Source organism: Protopterus annectens, chromosome 6.part0 (assembly GCF_019279795.1).
Source record: "Protopterus annectens isolate FY-2018-M chromosome 6.part0, PAN1.0, whole genome shotgun sequence".
NCBI lineage: Eukaryota > Metazoa > Chordata > Ceratodontiformes > Protopteridae > Protopterus > Protopterus annectens.
The window spans coordinates 1,467,280,340-1,467,300,025 of NC_056737.1; the positions used below are offsets into that span (position 1 = coordinate 1,467,280,340).

The window sequence follows — 19,686 nt, forward strand, 5'->3', positions numbered from 1 at the left end:
AACGGAGAATATAACAGCTATCGCATTGTACACGCAGGAGGTATGCATCTGGACCCCAATTAAATGTTTTAATTAAAGTATTTAAGCATCAATTGGGTATGAAAGACTGTTAAGAAGGCTTAGATGAAACAGTTCCACTAGTATCTTGACACAAGGTAAGAGCCTATGAAGGCCTCATGAAATCACTACCAAAGCTACCCTTTTCTCCACTGTATCATGTAAAATCTTATAATACTCCATTAATATATTATAATACTCCTATAATATATTATAATACTCCTATAATATATTATAATACTCTTATAATACTCCTATAATATATTATAATACTCTTATAATACTCCATTAATCGTTTGCTACACAAAATAATGGAAAGTTGACTGACCATAAATGCTTGGACAACTCTGCAAATAAGGATAACAGCACAATTGCATGACATTCAAAACTGAAAATGGTCAGCTGTAAGTTCACAGTGTAACAGAAAAAAATTGCTGTAGCAATATAAAATGGATGGACTTTCCTGCCCGCATGTTTATATATGTGTGTGTATGTATATAGACAGATATATAGATATAGATATAGATATTATGTATTTTTTTACAATTTCCCTTGATGTAATAAAAGTTTCAATTAAATATCATGTGGGAACTCTATGCAGATAAGTAGCATAAATAGAGTTATAGTGTATTAAGATATGTTGGTAGCTACTAATAAATTCACAGATGGTATTGCATTAGTCTCAAGACAACTGTGTTGCTTCAGAAAAGACTTCTGATAATTAATGATGCAACGTCCTTTTATATACATCTATATATGTATAAAGTACATAAACTTTACCTTGACAGTTTAGTTCATCTGAATGGTCTCCACAGTCATTAATGCCATCACATATCCAGCTGGGAAGTATACACAGAGAGGTAGTATTACAGCTGATAAGTCCAGTAGCTTTAACTCCCAGTTTGTAAAAATAAATGCAGCTTGCAATATCTGAAAGAAAAAAGGCATATCAATACATATATGGCTGCACCAAATAGGTAACATATTATAAAAACATGTATGAAACCTAATTGGTGTCATTACATTATACATAACACCAACTGTATTATAATAATAATAATAATAATAATAATAATAATAATAATAATAATAATAATAATAATAATAATAATTACCATATAGAAGTAGATGGTGAGACAAAATATCAGACTTGCCATTTGGTTTATTTCCATTGCGATATAATCAATGATTTTAGACATAGTACAACTAGATATGGAAGAGCATGAATTTATTACGTGGAGATTTTCCTTTTAAATCATCTGGCAATCTCTGAAGAGGTAACAGCTGCAACTAACGAGGGGCTGACCTGTCATGGTTTTTATTTTGTCCTTGATAAGGGATGTGACACTATTCCACACAAGGGGATACTGACAGTTTGAAAACATTAAATGTCATCAAACTTGAATCCACCTACAATAAAACTGCTATATTTGCTGGAAATCTTCTTTACCATCCCCACCACTGTACTGCCCTATAAAATCTTCTATGGGCAGAACCTCAAAAGCAACTCTTACTTCCACTCATTCACTCTATTCTAGCTAAGCACTCCCTTTGCCCTGTCCTCTCTACCCTAATCTATCCCTATACTCCTAAAAGCTGTCTCCGCAGTGTAAACCAACACCTCCTGGAAGTCTATAAGCCCATGAAATAAATAGGTAAAATGTGTATAGTCATTCAGTTGCTAACACCTGGAATAAACTTCCCCCAGACCTAAAAATTGCTAAAAAGATTACATGCTCAAAATGTTGTCTTTCCCCTGCCTCACTCCAAGCTGACTCATTCTTCCTCATCTGCTCTTCCTCCTTTATCTCTGTTAATACTATTTTATGGTAACTATACCATTATTTCTTTTCTTTCTTCCTGCAGACGATCTACCTAAATATCAAAAACTGTAAACTGTCATATGTTAATTATATTTTAACTTGTTGATAATTGCCATTTGTTAACTGCACCCCTACTCTCTATGTGTATGAAATTATTTAAGTTTTGTTTAGATGTCACTTCACTGATGGTGTACCTTATAATTTCCTTATTGTTACTAATAGTTACACTCTACAGTTGTGTATATGTTCTCCTTATATTTGTTTATGTTTTGGAGCTTTCCTACTTGGGCTTCTGGTGAAAAATGGATAACAAATGTCAAATAAATAAAATCAATAAATAAATTTCATACCAGCTGCTTTAGTGTTGTAGTAGGAAAAAGCCTTGGCTAGGATCCAGGAGACCTGGGTTTGAATAGCACCTTGGGCAACTGACAGAGCATCAAGGACGGATGGGCATATTCATCTGAGGGGAAGTAAGGTATGTGGGCGTCTCTTGGTGATGATTCCTGGTGGAAACCAGAGACATTGCTAAAGGAGGCATGGTCAGTGGGCCTGGTTGGGCTGCACTGGAGGTGAGGTAATATGTCACCTCCCTACATTTCATGCCTACCTTGGACCAAACCACGAAACTGGCAATGCATTCTTCAAACACCTCCACACAGATGCTCAGTCATGCTGAGCCCCCATTTCCTCATATCCATGAATGGCCACAGCAACACCAGAATAAGTCTGGGGGAGACAATGTGTTAGTTGGTAGCCCCAGTGTGGACAGGGCATGGGAGCTGGGCCAGTTAGAATAACAGAAATGTTAGACCAAAAATAATGTCATTTCCTGTCTGTTTCAACAGGTAGAACACAAGTTACAAACAGGACATAATAAGTTAACGTTGGGGGTTACATGCCTTTCCTGACATGATTTAACAGGAGCATCCAATTGAGTTCCATACTGAGGTCACCTCTTTCTAGACTATTGTTCTTAAACATAAAAGTGTCAAATATACAATGGATAACCAGATATGCTGATGACTGTAAATTAGGTAACATTGTCATCAGTAAACAGTAATGTAATCTTCAAGACAGCCTGTAAAATATATATATATACTTACAGCAAATTAAATTGGGTAACGTACTTACATCAGTAAACGGTAATGTATTCTTTAAGACAGTCTGTAAAATATATACACTTACAGCAAAAGGAATTGCCTTATTATTCCATTTAGCAGCTGTTGTTTCATGTGGTGGCAAAAAGGATGTAAATTATAATTATGGAATAAATGATTAAACCATAAACAATGACAGCCCTATTATAGGTCAACGAACAGTAGTAGACAGCAGTTTAAACTTTCTGTGATATGTACCTACCAAAGAGAAAAAAATATATTCTGCAGCCCATCTAATTCAAAAAGGCATACCTAGTTACTACAAGGAGATAATTTGACCTATTAATACCTCATGGATCTGACGCTTTATTGAACACAGCACTGCATTTTGCACAGCAGGAAAACTGAAAGGACTTGAAAAATATAAAAATTGTTTAACAGAAAGAAATATGGTAGAAAAACTTCAACTATTCAGAAAAGCTTCAGGAAGTGTCATTATATTCTATTTCCTGCGAATTACTTAAGAGATGATGTAACTGATATATAATGCAATGCCGTCTTCGGTTATAGTAGAAAGTCCATTACTGGAATGCTCCACTGGAAAACCTAACACCAGTTAAGGGAACCTAATACTAAAAATAAATATCAGTATGTAACAACACTTTCTAAAATTATAGCATAATTTTTTACTAGAATCAGAAACAGTCATTACAGTGCATCAAAAATAATTTTGATATGTGTGTTTGTGTGTGTGTGTGTGTGTGTGTGTGTGTGTGTGTGTGTGTGTGTGTGTGTGTGTGTGTGTGTGTGTATCAAAACTAGAAGTTTCAGCATTGGGTTACAGACATCAAGTGACGTGAAGGCCAGTAGGTCAGAAGCTTGACTGATTAAACTATGAAGTATATTTTTGCGTATTGTAGTTTGCTGACTATAAATAATGATTTAAGGGGAGAACCATATTTATACCACAGAAATACAAGTATTTCTTGGGAGCAAAACTTAGATGTTTCATTAAGGAAATGTAAATGTTCACATAATGAAGCCATTGGTTTAACTCTCACATTCATTCTTTCTTCTAGGTTCATAGATATGTACTAGGCTAATGGCCCTGGGGCCTTTACAAGCCTAGCCATAGGATTACCCTGGCATCATGCCACCCAACCTTAGTTCCCAGTGCCTCTGTCGAGTAGAGCCACTGGAGTTATCCCCAGGGTGAATTTTCTATTTCCCATCCACTCATCAAGATTTCTCTTGAAGAAGGTCAGCAAGGTGCTCTGCTTGACATGTATGGGAAGTCTATTCCATAGTATGGGCAGTCTTTGGGTTATGAACCTATCCCTCCAGTATGTTCTGTTGACTGCAGTAATGAGGTTGAGGTCTCTGGAGCATGTGGTATAGAGGGATTGGGATTTCTTTAGATGTAGCATTTCTAACAGAGCTGGGTCAGACATGGCTTTGTAAGTCAAGCAGAAATTGCCTCTAACTAGGCGATATGAGACAGAGAATAGTTGGAGTTTTTTGAGTCTGTCCATATAAGGCAAGTGTTTAAGGCCTAGGATCCTCTTTGTGAGGTACTATTGTGGCCTCTCTAGTTGCTGTAGGTGTCTAGTGAAGTGCATGCCAAATTGGGCATTGTACTCAATGATTGGCCTAATGAGGGAAGAGTAGAGGGAGACAATGACCTCTTTCTTTCTGGATGCAAAACCCTTAGTAATGAGATGTGCCATATAGAAGGACTTTCTTACCACAGTGGCAATGTGGTGATCAAAAAAGAGGTTGCTGTCAACCCTTGTTCCCAGATCTCTTATAATGCCTTCTGTGTTCAGCAGACTACCATCAATGTGGAAATTCATGAGAACCGGGTTTATCTCAAAGGGGATGATGACACATCTTTTGGAATTGAGCTTAAGGCCATGGTTCTGACACCAGTTATTGGTCTCAGTGAAGCAATTCTGTAGGATGTCAACATCACTGCTGGCGTTAATAATATCTCCCAACTTGCAGTCGTCTGAGAACTTTGTCAGCCAGAGTCCCTGCGTTGGCCTGGGCTTCAGAGAAATAGATATGAAACCAGAGGGGACCCAGGACTGAACCCTGTGGGACTCCAATCATGACTAGTCGGCAGTCTGACTTGGAGCCAGCTACTTTCACACTGTGGGTTCTATCTGTGAGCCAGTTTGCAACCCACCTAGTGATATAGAGGTTGATGCCTAGCTTAGTGAGCTTTTCTATGATTCCTGAGTGAGGAATGGTATCAAAAGCCTTGGCCAGATCAACGTAGGCTGTATGAACCACCTTGTTTTTATCCACAGTTTTGGTGACTGACTCATAGAAGTAGACCAAGTTGAGCAGGCATGACCTACCCTTCGCAAAACCAAACTGTGTGGGATACAGAGTTTGGAGATTCCCTATATCCTTGTTTATTAGGTCCATGATGATGCATTCTATAGCTTTGCATAGCAGACTCGTCAGGCTAATGGTGTGATAGTTCCCAGGGTCCGTAGTCACTCCTCCTTTGTGGAGATGGATGACTGTAGCAGTGTGCAATTCAGTAGGAACAAAGCCTGAGGTGAGGCTCAGAATGAACAGGGCACACAGTTGAGGTGCCAGTTCACTCTGTAGTTCATGTAGAACATAGCCAGGAATATTGTCAGGTCCCATAGAAGCTGTATTCTTGGCCTTGGACAGTGCTGTTTTAACCTGTGCAGCAGTAATACTAGGTGCCTGGCAATCTACTGGTATTGTGATTGGTCCTTTAGAGGGGGTGAGAGGGGTTAAACTGGCAAATTGGCCAGCATATTGGCAATATCTGTTGGCTTGGTAGGAGGAACCATTGTGCAGTAGCTCAAAGCAAATTAGGGTATTGCCATGAAGATTCTTTACATAGCTATAGAAGGCCTTGTGGTTGTCTTTACTAACTGCTACAGCTAGCTTTAGAGTATTTGATGGGGGATCTCAACTTTTTGTTGAGGCTGATAAGGGAGTTTTTCAAGTCTTGGGACTTCACCTTATTCCGCATCAGTTTCCTCCTTCTGTTGTAGAGTTTGTTTATGGCAGGGGACCACCAGGTTGGCTTCCTTTTTTGGAGAAGAGTGTCTTGGTTCTATTGGGTATGGCGAGATCCATGCAATTATGCACGTGTCCGTACATTGCATTGATGTATGATTCAGCAGTCATGCAACTATTCTCCATTTGCATGGTTGCCTTAAATGTCACCACCTGTTTTTAGGAGTCAAAAGTTAGCTTTGTAGAAGTTTTTCATGGTGGTTACCTTTGTGGGGGGGGGGGGGTTGTGGATTTCCAAAGTGATTAGTTTGTGGTCGGATCTAACCAAGGAGAAGCTGACTACTGATGCAGAGCAACGCTTGCCCATGTTAGTAATGACCAGGTCAAAGATGTTGCTACCTCTAGTGGGGTAAGAATGAGCTGGTTCAGGGCACTGGAATATATGGCTGGTTCAGGGCACTGGAATTAAGGAATTCCAGGAAACATTGGGCAAGTGTATTGGTACATGAGTAGTTTTCCCACATAATGGAGGGGTAGTTAAAGTTGCCTAGTATGAGAGTGTTAAGTTGAACCCTAATATTCTCCAAGGTGCTTAGGAATGTGGAGTGTGAGTCCTGGGACATGGTTGGGGATCTATAGCAAGCTATGACCTGAATCGCTATCTTACCCAGTGTTAGCTGCACCTGAAGTATCTCTGACATGTTATGTTGGGCTACCAGTCTGGAGGTGTATGCATCTTTTATGAATATAGAAACACCAACACCTTTGGAGCTTTGGTCCAAGTTCTGGAACCGAAAGGTGTGGAAAGAGTTATAGTCTGGTAGTGTAGGGGTGCTTTCTGCTGCCTTGAACCAGGTCTCTGTTACAACACAAATGTCGATGTTCTCTATTTTAAGGAGTGCTTCAAGTGAGTGCATTTTGAGATTTAGACTTCTAGCGTTGAGCAGCATGACTCTCAGATTGCATTTGTTTGTAGCGGTTACGGTGGTAATTTGGTCTTTGAAACACGGCCTAAAAAAGCCACTATAGGGGTGGCAAGAGACTTCGCCAGTATCTAGAAGCCCAGGCGTGACAGATGCAGGCCATCTCTGGCAAAGCATTGAGCTCTGTCAATCATGTCATCCCAGACAGACATACTGGATCCCCTTAGAATGACACCAGAAACTTAGCCAATTTTTGAAATCAATAATTTTCTGCTTGTACCGTGGTATCATTCTGGGTGATGGCAGGATGCTGCTCAGGGCTAGGATCATACCCACCTGCGCTACATAATCCAAGAGCTCCTCCATATCTCTTTTCATGTAGTCCAGAGAGGTACGTCTCAGGTCATTCACACCCACATGTACAATGACTGAGTCGCAGTTGTACTTGTTGTTGAGGGACCTGAGTGCATGCATTATTTGTCAGATCCTGGCACCTGACAGGCAGCTGAATGTTACTTTATCCTTATTCAACCCAGTGAGTGGGACATCAGTGTGCCTCACTATCAAGTCACCTATGACTAGTGTGTTTGGCATGCTGTTTTGCCTTATGGGCTTTGGTTGAGTGGCACACTGTTTAGGAGAGTTATGTGTCTCATGATTAGTGTTGTGTTGTGCTGGTCAAGTGCATTTCTGCCTTGCAGGTTTCTTCTGTTTGGGTAGATTTTCAATGAGATCCTCTGCAAAAGTGGGTGTGTGGTTTGTGTTTCTATGTGAAGGTAATGCTGGTGTTTGTTCTGGAGGGTTATGTGTTCCATGTGGTGGGTGTAAGTTTCTTTCTTTCTTTCTTTCTTTCTTTCTTTCTTTCTTTCTTTCTTTCTTTCTTTCTTTCTTTCTTTCTTTCTTTCTCCAAAGAAATTCCCAGTAGGTATAAAAGTCTATACATGTGGTACAATTCAAAGTAGGAAGCACATTAATAATCAACATTAAAAAATAATTTAATAAAATGTAGAATATACAGATGATAGGTCTGCTAGATAGTAGAATGTAAAGAAGACAAGATAACGGCATTTAAGATAAATTAACGAAGAGACAGCAAATAATCACATTTCTCAGAAGAGAGTAAAACACATGTAATGCTGAAAGAACTAGATAATCATGTAACAGAATTCCATATTCTGGGTCTGGGTAAAAAAAAAATAAAAAATCAGGGTACTATGAGCAGAATGCATGATCTTATCTCCTCAAGGCTAGATTTCTCTAATACCCTGTATTTGGGTTTAACTGCAGGTTAAGTGCGATGGACCTTTTTAAGACAGAATACTGCAGTCAGATTTCTGAAGGAATCTTTAAGGATTTCATTATTATACCTATTCTGCTACCTCTTGAATGGCTCATGTCCATTTTATTTAATATTTAGCATGTTAGTTATGGCCCTAGGCATGAGTGCGTGTGTGTGTGTGTGTGTGTGCCTTCCGTGGCAACTCAGCACCATAAAACTCCACTGCAAATCATGAGCGGACAAGGTGATCCACTGTGGTGACCCCTGACTGGGAAAAGCCGAAAGAGCGAGAGAGAGAGAGAGTTTATGTAACCCTTTAATATGAGGGTCCACGCTATTGAAAAGATTTGGGAAGACCATATTGCCCACTAGAAGTCTCCAGATATTAGCTATAAGACTGAAGGAGTGTCAAAGAATGTATGCAACTTCTGTGGCAATTTAAGTGGCTGCAGTTTTGTTCACCATTTCACTATAGCCCATTAATGGTCTGACTTAAAACATTTCTACATGTAGGTGGTACCCATATCTTCACAGGTAGTTATACTCCTAACTATTATAAATAACTTCAAGATCACTGCCACTCATTCTGTCAATTACATTTTGGCAAATGATCTATGAAGAAGTATTTTAAAAATGGTTAATGTGGACATGAACTGAACATATTTCCTGAACATCTTCTCTTCTGTGTTCAAGTTTAAGGTAGGTTGTATCTCAGCTGCGTTTAAATCTCGGTTAAGATTTATTAATATTTGGCAAGCTATTGATACCTTCATTTCAACTTTTTGTTTATATGTATTGTTTTATAGTCTGTATATGTAGGAACTAGGTACAATACTAGAAAAGCAATCCCAAGGACCATAAGATGACTAGCCGTATACACTTTTAAGTAGACTCACCTTGTGTCTTCCTTTTCAAGCATTTAATAGTGCTTGATTCTCCAAAAAAGACAGGAACACAGTCATGTTTCATTTGAACTGCCTTAGAAAGGGCACCTTTGCCTGCAGCTTGCAAATTTATATATGTGACTCTGAAGGCACTAATAAAAGGAAAATGGTACAGATAGAGGCACAAACCATTGATGGTAGTCAGGCATACCCTTTCCATCATAGGCTGGTGGAGAATACAGAAATAGCCTGCTAGTTTCTTGCCCACTAAACAGCTTAGTCTAATTCTGAAGATATAAAACAAGCTTGTTTGACAAGGTTATTTAATAATCTTTCACAGGTGCATAAAATATGTCACAGATGTGTAAAATCTGTCACACACGTCTGCTGTCATAAAATCCATGCATTGCTATTTGAAGAATATCTCACTAAGTGCCGTATTCCATTCCCAGGTTTACCTCTGGCTGTGCATGCTTAGGTCTTTTTGCAGGCAGGTTTACTGTAATGATATCTACTTGAGGCTGACAGAAATTGAAATGTAATGAGTACAGTTAATGAAGAATTCTACAGCCTGCTTGTATATGCTTATCTGTTTTATGTTTTCTAATAGTGCTTAGTCTGTTGCTGAGGGTGAGGACAGCCTACAGAAAACACATTTAGGTTGGATTTTTTTCTCTTACATGTAGCACAGCTGACCTGCAAAATATGTATAAATGGAGGAGAGACGCATGAAATGCATCTCAAAGACAAAATGTAATTCTTTGTTTTAGGAAGCTCGGAAGTCATAAAATGCAAGTAAACAATATTTCAAAAGGAGCTGCTCTCTACACTTGTGAAAGGATAAAGATATTATTTTTTTTTTTTTTTTTTTTTTTTTTCCAATAAATCTTTTATTTTATTTTCAATAAAATGAAACAATGCATACAGCCATAGTAGTAATGAACATTAAAATGAGGCGTTGAATAATTACAGAATATAATACATAATCGAACAGTTTAGATATAGATATAAGTGAGAAATAGTGTAAAACATAAGAAAAGCATTGTCATTAATAAAACCAAACAAACTGTTATATACAATATTTACAACATGATGTAATGTAATGTAATGTGCTGCACTTCCACTACCATAATTATCATTGGATCTCCATAGGTTAACAAAGACAAGGGTAAATGGTGTTTTGAATGTACCCCTGAGAAATTATTCACTAAGAACTAAATCTAAAAGTTTCTTCCATAGTTTACTAAAATAGGCTCTTTTTTTTGGACCTTTTATAATGAATTTATGTGCAGAGATATGTTTATGAGCCATTTCTTTGAATTTTCCCCAACTAAGTTTGGTGCGATCTAACCAATTGCTAGTGATGTATAGTTTAACAAGTGAACAAAGGATAATTAGAATATGCAATTGCAATTTTGATACTTTGGATGTAGGAATATGAAGAATAGCTGTCTCCCACGAGAGTGTGGAGGTGTAGTAACCCATTTTTTCCAGGCGTACTTTCAGAGAGCACCAGAGTTTGTAAGAATGTTTGCAATACCACATAATGTGAAGCAAGTCCGCTTTGGACATGAACAACAGGTGCACGAGGGAGGAGAGTTGGCATTAAATTTATTAAGAGTTACAGGAGTATAATAAGCATTGTTGTTGAGCATCATTTGTGTATATAGGAGTTTTTTGAAAAGAGAGAGCTCTAGAGTAGATTTTATAGCTGATAATTTTGATCCTCTGTAATGGAAGGTCCGATGGTATTCCAGTAGTTGGAGAAAAGACAGTTTGAATCGTAGATCATGTTAGTCAATAGCTTGTAAGAGGATGATATTGTTTTTTTAATGCTTGAGATTGCTGAGATAACTTCAACTAGTTTGTTTAATTCCTGAGTATTGGGAGAGACGTTAAATTGTTGTGCCATAATGATTTCTCTTAGTTGTCTAAGAATGACTGTGTATTTTTTATTAGTACCCAAGATTAACCGTAACTCGGGTAGAGTTTTAGACCTATGTTTGAGAATATCCCATACATTGAGATCTTTGATGAGAGGGAATTTAGTAAGGTCAATCATTAGATTGTTAATTTTAAGATTTGGGTTCTGATGCAACGGTTGAAGAAGGGATAGAGAATTTACCAGATTAATATCTTTAATAAGATTTTGGAAAAGCTTGATTTTATGTTTCAAAGATTGAGCTAGATTACAGTTGTTCAAAGAAGTAATAGATAAAAAGGGAATAGCCTGAGGGTTAATTTTGTTGGATATAACATGTTGATACCACATTTTAACCCAGGCTGGATAATGCACTTGTGTTTTGATGTTGAAATTTGAGATGGACCAAACTCTAATTGAGCAAATAATTTTATAGTATAATTGGAAGTTTGGTAGACTTAGCCCCCCTTTTTCCTTAGGATAAGTTAATTTAAGGTAAGCAATTCTCACTGATTTAGGGAACCAAATGAAACCAGCTAATTCTTTGTTGATTTTGGAGAAAAAGTTATTATAGACTAATACATCCAAAGCATTAAGTTGAAATAGAAGCCTAGGTAAGATATTCATTTTCACAATAGCTGCTTTGGACAGGAAAGCTAGATTCATATGTTTCCATCTTTGTAGATCTTGTTGTATGTTAGACCATGTTTTTAATAAATTATTTTGAAGAATAGAGGCTTGATTATGTTCAAAATGGATACCTAAATATTTAAGGCTATATGTTATTCGGAAGGAGGATTCAGGGAAATAAAAAGATTTATGGTAGTTAGGGTTTATAGGAAATATATGAGATTTTTTATTATTTATTTGATAATCTGATGCAATAGAGAATTTCTCTATGGTATCAAGAATTTTGGGTAAATCTGTATTAGGTGACTGAAAATATAAATTAAGATCGTCAGCAAACGCTGATAGTGCAATCTGAGTGTTTAGTATTTTAGGTATATTGTGATAGGTATTCTGAGTAATATAAAGAAAGAAAGGCTCAATAAAAATATTAAAAAGAAAAGGAGAGAGTGGGCACCCTTGCCTTGTTCCATTAGTGATCAGAATTGGCTCCGATCTCTGTTTGTTGATGTAAAGGTAGGTTTGGGAATTTGTATAAAGTGTTCTAATCATATCCGAAAAAGAATTAGGCACACCAAAATGAGACAATGAGGCAAACAGAAACTCCCAGTTAACTCTGTCGAAAGCTTTGGAGGCATCTAAAGTTAAGGCATAGATTGGATTTCTTCCTTTTTTGGTAAATTGTATAAGGGAATCAAGGGTTAATGTATTATCCCACGTGTGCCTATTGCTCATAAAACCAGCTTGATCAGGGAGATTAAAGGCGGAGAACTTTTTTCAATCTACATGCTAATATGGCAGCGAATATCTTAATGTCGACATTTATTAACGAGATTGGTCTGTAGTTGTGAGGATCTGCTTTATCCTGTTTATTTTTTAATATTAAAATAGTTTTCGAGTTATTCCAATGTATATCAGTAATACCTTCTTTAATAATATAGTTAAAGACTTTCAATAGTATGGAGGAGGTATTTGTGTAGAAAACTTTGAAGAAGTTGGTAGTAAAGCCGTCAGGGCCCGGGCTTTGCCTAATTTTAAATTTTTATGATGGCCTGGACTTCTTGAATGTCGAACGGGCAGATAGGAGGAGACTTGGTTAGTATTAAGAGAGGGAACTTAATTGAATTAAGAAAAGACTCCATCCGAGGTTTTGATTATCACTTTTATGTCCGCTATAGATTTCTGAAAAGAGTTCAAAGAACAGGTGTATTATTTCAGAATCTGATTTGTATAATTTCCTTGGTAATGAAGGGTGGAAATTCTAGGAGCACTATTATTATTTTTTAGTATTCTTGCTAAGGTTCTTGAGGGCATTTGTGCCCATTCAGAATATGTTGCAATGAATTTCTGTTCCTGAAAGGAATAGTTCTGTGAATAAAGTTCATATAGATCTTTGCGCGTCGTATTGATCAGTTCTATAGTTTGTGGGTCAGGGGATAATCTCTGACTTTTTTCCAGAGAAGAAAGTTTCAGGGATAGAGTATTTTCCTTTTTCATGTTTAGCTTTTTAAGAAAGGAAGCTTGGCTAATGAGAAAGCCCCTCATTTCAGCCTTGCAAGCCGCCCAATGTATGTCCGGGGGAATTTGGGACTCTGTGATATTCAAATCAAGATCTATTAACATGTTGTTAATTTTTTTAATTATATCTTTATTATTTAGTAAATTATTGTTAAGTGTCCAGTTGGCAAAAGTAAAATCAGGCGGAGTGAACCTAATTATGAGAGAGATTTTGGCATGGTCAGAGAAGCATCTAGGCTCAATATTGAAAGTATTTTTAAATTTGGATAAAAGGTCTGAAATTAAGATAAAGTCAAGACGTGACCATGATTTGTGACAATTGGAATAAAAGGTATAAAGATTTTCCTTAGTCGAGACATTACTAAATGTAATCGTGTCTATAAGATTAAAATCAGATATAAGCTCTTCTAACGCTATGGAAGCTTGAAGATTGTAAGAGGATGATTTGCTTGTGCGATCTAGACTGGGGTCTATAACCGCATTCCAGTCCCCACCTACAATAAATAAGTGATTTGGAAATGAGTTCAGTATATTATAAATTTCTAAAATAAAAGTCTGTTGTTGTGAGCAAGGACCATACAGATTTAAAAACATAACTGGTTTGTCGGAGTTAGGTAGGGTAGATGTAAAGTAACACCATCTGCCGTTTGTGTCAGATTTATATTCATTAATAATTTCCTGGAATTGTTTCTTAATTATGATGGCCACACCTTTCGAATTTGTGCTGTCACCTGAGCTTATTATAGACCTAATCCATTTTCTATTTTTTACTTTTTCCCACTCAGAATTAGATAGGTGTGTTTCCTGTAGAAAACAAACGCTAGCATGGGATTTAAAGACAAGGTGTAATAGTAATTTTCTTTTGCAAAGTTTTGTAAGCCATTTATATTCCAAGAATCAATGGACCAACTCATGGGCGTTAAAACCAAAATAGGTATAGGCAGATAATATATTTAGTGTAATTAAGATAATGTGTGGGTACATTACTTTTGTGTTTGGAATAGTCTACCCTAGTTTTGTTAGATAAAAGACGGAAAATGAAGAACCAATTCTGCTCTTTAAAAGCAACACAGTAAAATGTAGTGGAAGATGCAGCATGATACTTCTTCTGAACTAACCCGGTGCCTACCCACCCGAACCCCTTAAGCGAAGAAGCATATAAACAAACCAAAAACAACATTAACAATTCTATACATATATACAAAGAAAATCTCATCCAAAAGATTATCAGACCAGAACTCACTTCGGTGCACATAGAGCCTCCATTTGTAAAGAGAACACCATTTTTTGTGTATAGTAAGCTTGACCTAAGGTATATAAAAATAAATCTGTAAGCCTGGGATGTTAAAAAAAAAAAAAACTGTGTATACAACTAAGAATCACTAGAAATACTATACATAACATATTTGTTACTAGAATTGGTATTTCTTGTGAGAATGTAATCACTACTGTAATACAGTCAGATTGGTATAGCATTAATATAACATTTTTATAAAATTATCTAACAGTATAATGTGTTACTAGTGTTGGAATCCAACTAAGAAAGGTTGTGACTGTTTAGTTAATGAGCTGCATATTATAAATACTTATAAAGCATGTTAAACGAAGATAAGGTTACAATGAACATAATCCAATAATAACAGAACTATTTATAACCTAAGAGACTAGTTATATATGTGTAACCCACCCTTCAACTATATTAACCTTTTGCTAAATTTTTACAATTCAAGTTAATATTTAAATGATTTTAAAAATCTAATTGTAACTATCCCTAATCTAATAGAATGAAACTATAAAGTATTTGTAGCAATCTACTATCAAACTAAGTAATCTAAATGTACCCATGAGTATTTTAAACATTACCTGCCTTAATATCCATTTATGTGTTAATGTTTATTAATGTTTATAAGAGCTAATATCTAAAACTGTTACAGTAAAGCTATTACAGTAATACTCTAAAACACTAAAGGAATTAACGCAAAAATCTCCTACCCCAGTGACCTTTGTATTGTGCATCCAAACGTATGTTAGTTGGTTAAAATGCATTGATCAGTTACACTGCATACAAAAAGTCAGTTTCTGACTTCCACTATGTGAGCGTTTAGCAGTTTGGTGTTTGTTTGTTATAGTTATCTTTAAGCTGCACCATTTTGTAAATACTGGGGCAAGGGACTCTGTCTGCTTAAAAACCTTGAAATCTGGCTAGCAGCTGATGTCTACTTCATAAAAGAAGTTAATAGGAGTCTAAACCATGCTATAGCATCTGATGTTATTTTTACTAAAGACTGGATATTTTCCATTCTTTTGTGATGGTTTACAAACTACTGGCAAATAATAATTAAAACAGTAACAATCAGAATTCAGCAAAATCCCAGTTTGAATCGTAAAATGCCTGCCCAGAGCTATCAGTACACAAGTGTGGTCCAACTGGCTTACACCAAGTATCTTTGGTATGCAAGCAGCCATGCTTGCCTAAATGGACTATAAAATCTAACCACCACCATCCCAGGCAATGTAGCGGCACAGATGATATGAACCACCTAAATTCTAAGACTGCTCGATGTCGCACACTTTCCTTGTTACATGGTGAAGTGGCAAACATCCTCCAGTTACAGTAAGCAGCTACTGCACTCTGATCATCATTCCAATTCAGGTGTTCTCAGAGGAACCTAAAGAAAGACTGGCACACGACAGATAGAGACTCAAAAGGTCTCCCTTTTCTTTTCTCTTTTAAAACCACCTACATCAAAGCTGTCATGCAAGATTAGCTAGTTAACATTCTTTCATACATCAAAGCACCCTATCAATGAGGAAAGACAACAAAGAAACTGCAATGAGGCTTCTGCCCGTAAACCTGACACTATAGCGTGAGAACGACTCAACAGTTCCAACAGCCAGAGCTGATCGCCAACCAAAGCCAAACAAATGAACCATATAAAATAAAAAAAAACAGTATGCAGAGTCTCCAATTTCTTTTTTTATACATAAAGCGCTGCAAGCGCGATCGATGGGGGAATAGGTTCACTGGCGCGCAGATTGCAGAGTCACAGCAAAGGAAATCCCACTGGGAACCTCACAACGAAGTACCGTTCCTTGTTGACACGTGGATCTATCTCTAAACGGAAATAAAGCAGTTTTAAGTACATTAAACAGTCATGGATTTGCTAAAAACTTTTTTTAAAACGCTGGAAAGCAAGTGGCTGAATAGCTGAAGCCTCCGGTGAGTAAATTCAAGTTGAGAAAAATACAGCTGTAAAAACGATCGTGCTGGAGTTATGTGTGTTCATGTTTGTTCAGGAATCCTGCTGAAAACTTTTTGAAATGTCTCTCTTGCTTCAATTAGGGATGATATAGAGTATTTAGTATCGTTTTGGTAGAAAATCAGTGTGCTTGGATAACGCATTTGAAACCTAATGTTTCTTTTGATGAGGTCAGAGCAGAACGGGGCTAATTTCTGTCTGTTTTCTTTAATGGAGACAGGTAAATCTTGTGTGAAGTTTATTTTATGCTTATTCCACATAAAGTTTCTATTCTTTTTTGCTGCATAGAGGATCTGTTGAGTGGTTTGAAAGTTAAGTAATCTTGTGTAAACTTGGCGAGGGACTGTAGTATCTTGTCTTTTATGCAATGCACGATGTGCTCTCTCAATTATAATAGTGTTACTGCCATCTTCTGAATGTAAAAGTGATTCAAATATTTGTTTTGTTATTGTAAGCAGGCCTTGGCTGTCATAACTTTCAGGGAGACCTCTTATTAAAATATTATTGCGTCTGCTCCTAGCTTCAAGATCTGTAAGTTTTGACTGTAAATCTGACAAGGAGGCTGTTTTGGCATGTAATTCTTCTGTTATAGACTGTATTTGGAACTCATTAGATTGTGTTTTTTGTTCAAGTGTGTCAACTCTGTCCACTATTTGATTAATAGATTTTCCTATAGTTGAGAGTTGTTCCGAGAAGTTTTGTATAGCTGTGTGAATGGGCTGAAGGGCCTGTTTAAGTTCTTCCATGTGAAAGCCGGGATCTTCCTTGTTACTAGTGTCACTTTTGGAGGATTCAGTATTTTGTTTATTAGTTCTTTGCCTTTTTGAAAGAGCCTCCTTTTCAGGAGAGAAAATTGCTGAAGCTTTAGCTTTGATTGTTTGAGTATCCATAGTAATAGAGTCATTTGTTGTTTTAATCTGCCTAGCCATGAGGAGCCGGAGTTATTGCAGACAGCAGTAGGCCTTCCTGAGTCACTTTGGGAAGATAAAAAGAAAGATGAAAAAAAAACCACTGTGAGAGAGCCGGAGAGGGTGAAGATCTGTCGTGCGTTTTTCCCACTTCCAAGGTAATGCAAGTTCCACAGAAATGAAGGAGAAGCAACCCTTTTTGAAGTAAGTATTACTTAAGAAAAGAATTTGAGATGAGGAGCTCTGTGCTTAAGCTGTTTCCTAGTCGACCACCATTTTGGAATCCGATGGGGATAAAGATATTAATATGCAAGCATTTAAGAGCTGTAAGCAATGTATCGATGACTGGGCAGATGTAATTAAGTCCTTGCTTTTGAAAAGTTTCCATTTTGTGGGAATATATTTTAATTACTTTTGCTATAGAAAAGCCAGCAGTTAAAATAAGATGAGGTTATTATTATTTTTTTATTTTTTATGGAAATTATATAATCTGATAACCTCTGGGCTTTTACAACAGAACTGATTACCTAAAATGTGTTCAAATTTGAGGGTGTCTTAAACTTTGGTTATTTTACACTGTATGGTATATCTTGATCAACATCTGTGAAAAGATTTGCTGTTCTGCCTCTGTATTTTTATAAGTTTGTCTAACTTAGAGTAGTTAGGTCAGGTAACTATTTAAAGATAGTTTGGATATTTAGTTAAGTATAGATCAAATACTTCTCTCACACACACTGTTTATGTTGCTGCCATTTTGGCACTTCTTGTGAACTTTCTCATTCCTCTGTTTACTTAATCTGGATCTGTACTGTTCATTTTATAATATAAGCAATGTTTATTTATTAAGCTCTACACTCTTGCTACTGGTGTTTTTTGTTTATACATGTATTATTGTTATTATCTGAAAGAGAATATCATTACTTGCCTCTGCAGGTTAAAAATTGTGGTTTACATCTAAGCTTGGCTAATCACTTTAGCTTTGTACCAGTGAAATACATTAATTTGCAAATTTACATTTGGCTAAATCAAGAGTGGTCCAAATGCTCTGGATATATCTATCTATCTATCTATATATATATATATATATATATATATATATATATATTTTTTTTTTTTTTATATACTTTTTAAACCCACTGGGCACAAGCTTTCAGGGGTGACCCAGGAGCACTGCTGTGTTAAATGACTTGATCAGAGTTACACAGTGGCCAAATTAAGGTGGAAAGAATCAAACTCTGTAACTATGGTTACAAGAAGAAGCTTGTTAATTTCTCAAAGCCTTACTCTTCTGTGCTAACTACCAGAATAATGCAGAGTAATGATGTTTTACCACTTGAGGAAGAAAGCTGCTGAGGAAAGAATAATTCTGCAAGGCTTCCCTGGGAATAATAAGTGTGTGTGTGTGTGTGTGTGTGTGTGTGTGTGTGTGTGTGTGTGTGTGTGTGTGTGTGTGTGTGTGTGCGTGTGTGTGCGTGTGTGCGTGTGTGTGCGTGTGTTTGTGTGTGTGTGTGTGTGTGTGTGTGTGTGTGTGTGTGTGCATGCAAATAATAACATGTTTGAAAGACAGTTACCACAAATAAGGGACACTGGAAGGCATTGAAGATCACTTTGAGAGTGTTGAGAAAGAGTGCTTCAGCCCTGTAAATAGTTTTTGTGCAGCCTGAGTTTGGGTTGGATATAGGATGTACAAATCCATAGCAATGCTTATTTCCTTTATGCCTTTGATGTCAGATAGCATTTTGAGAATTGATTATGAAACTAAATTTGTGTACACTTACTTTTTTTTTTAGTCTAACCCGCCAGGTACCAGTGGTGTGATTTGAAGACTGGCCCTCTGCTGTAATCTTTGCCCTTTTTTAACAGTAGGTTTGCCATGGTGGAATTCAAACCCATTGGTTCCAAACACTCATGACAATTAGTTTGCAAGAACTAAAATAAATGTGAATCTGATGTTGTATTTAACAATTATTATCCATAAGAATCCGTAAGAATGATATGAACTAGAAAATGTTGTATTTAACAATTATTATCCATAAGAATCCGTAAGAATGATATGAACTAGAAAATTCTGGTAGCTCCAAAATCCATGAACATAACTCTAGAGTTAACATTACTACATCTGGCAAAGCCCTTTGCCTGGGCATGTGTAGCCTAAGATATTTCATAAAGGCCTCCAACCATCTGATAGGAATATTTTTTGTAAGTGGCAAATCTTGTATCAGAAGTACCTTTTCCCCAGAATTCATTACCTTCTCTTCTTGACTCAGATTAGTATAACCATTATCATATAACTATGAAGTTTGCATTAAAGACAAAACATAGGTACATGACAAGTTGTTGAGTACAGCTTGGATGATTTTCATATCACTGAAGAAAAATT

The 19,686-nt window shown here is 36.7% G+C and overlaps 1 protein-coding gene across 1 annotated transcript in view; it reads right to left on the bottom strand.

The window, feature by feature from the left end:
• The window catches only part of LRP1B (LDL receptor related protein 1B), a gene marked incomplete at its 5' end in the record, with an annotated part of 5,941,474 nt that overhangs the window by 2,275,101 nt on the left and 3,646,687 nt on the right, over positions 1-19,686 (bottom strand). The window contains one exon of the mRNA XM_044073672.1: positions 838-987. Within this exon, the coding sequence (XP_043929607.1) occupies positions 838-987 (150 nt within the window). The remainder of the gene's footprint in view (positions 1-837; positions 988-19,686) is intronic.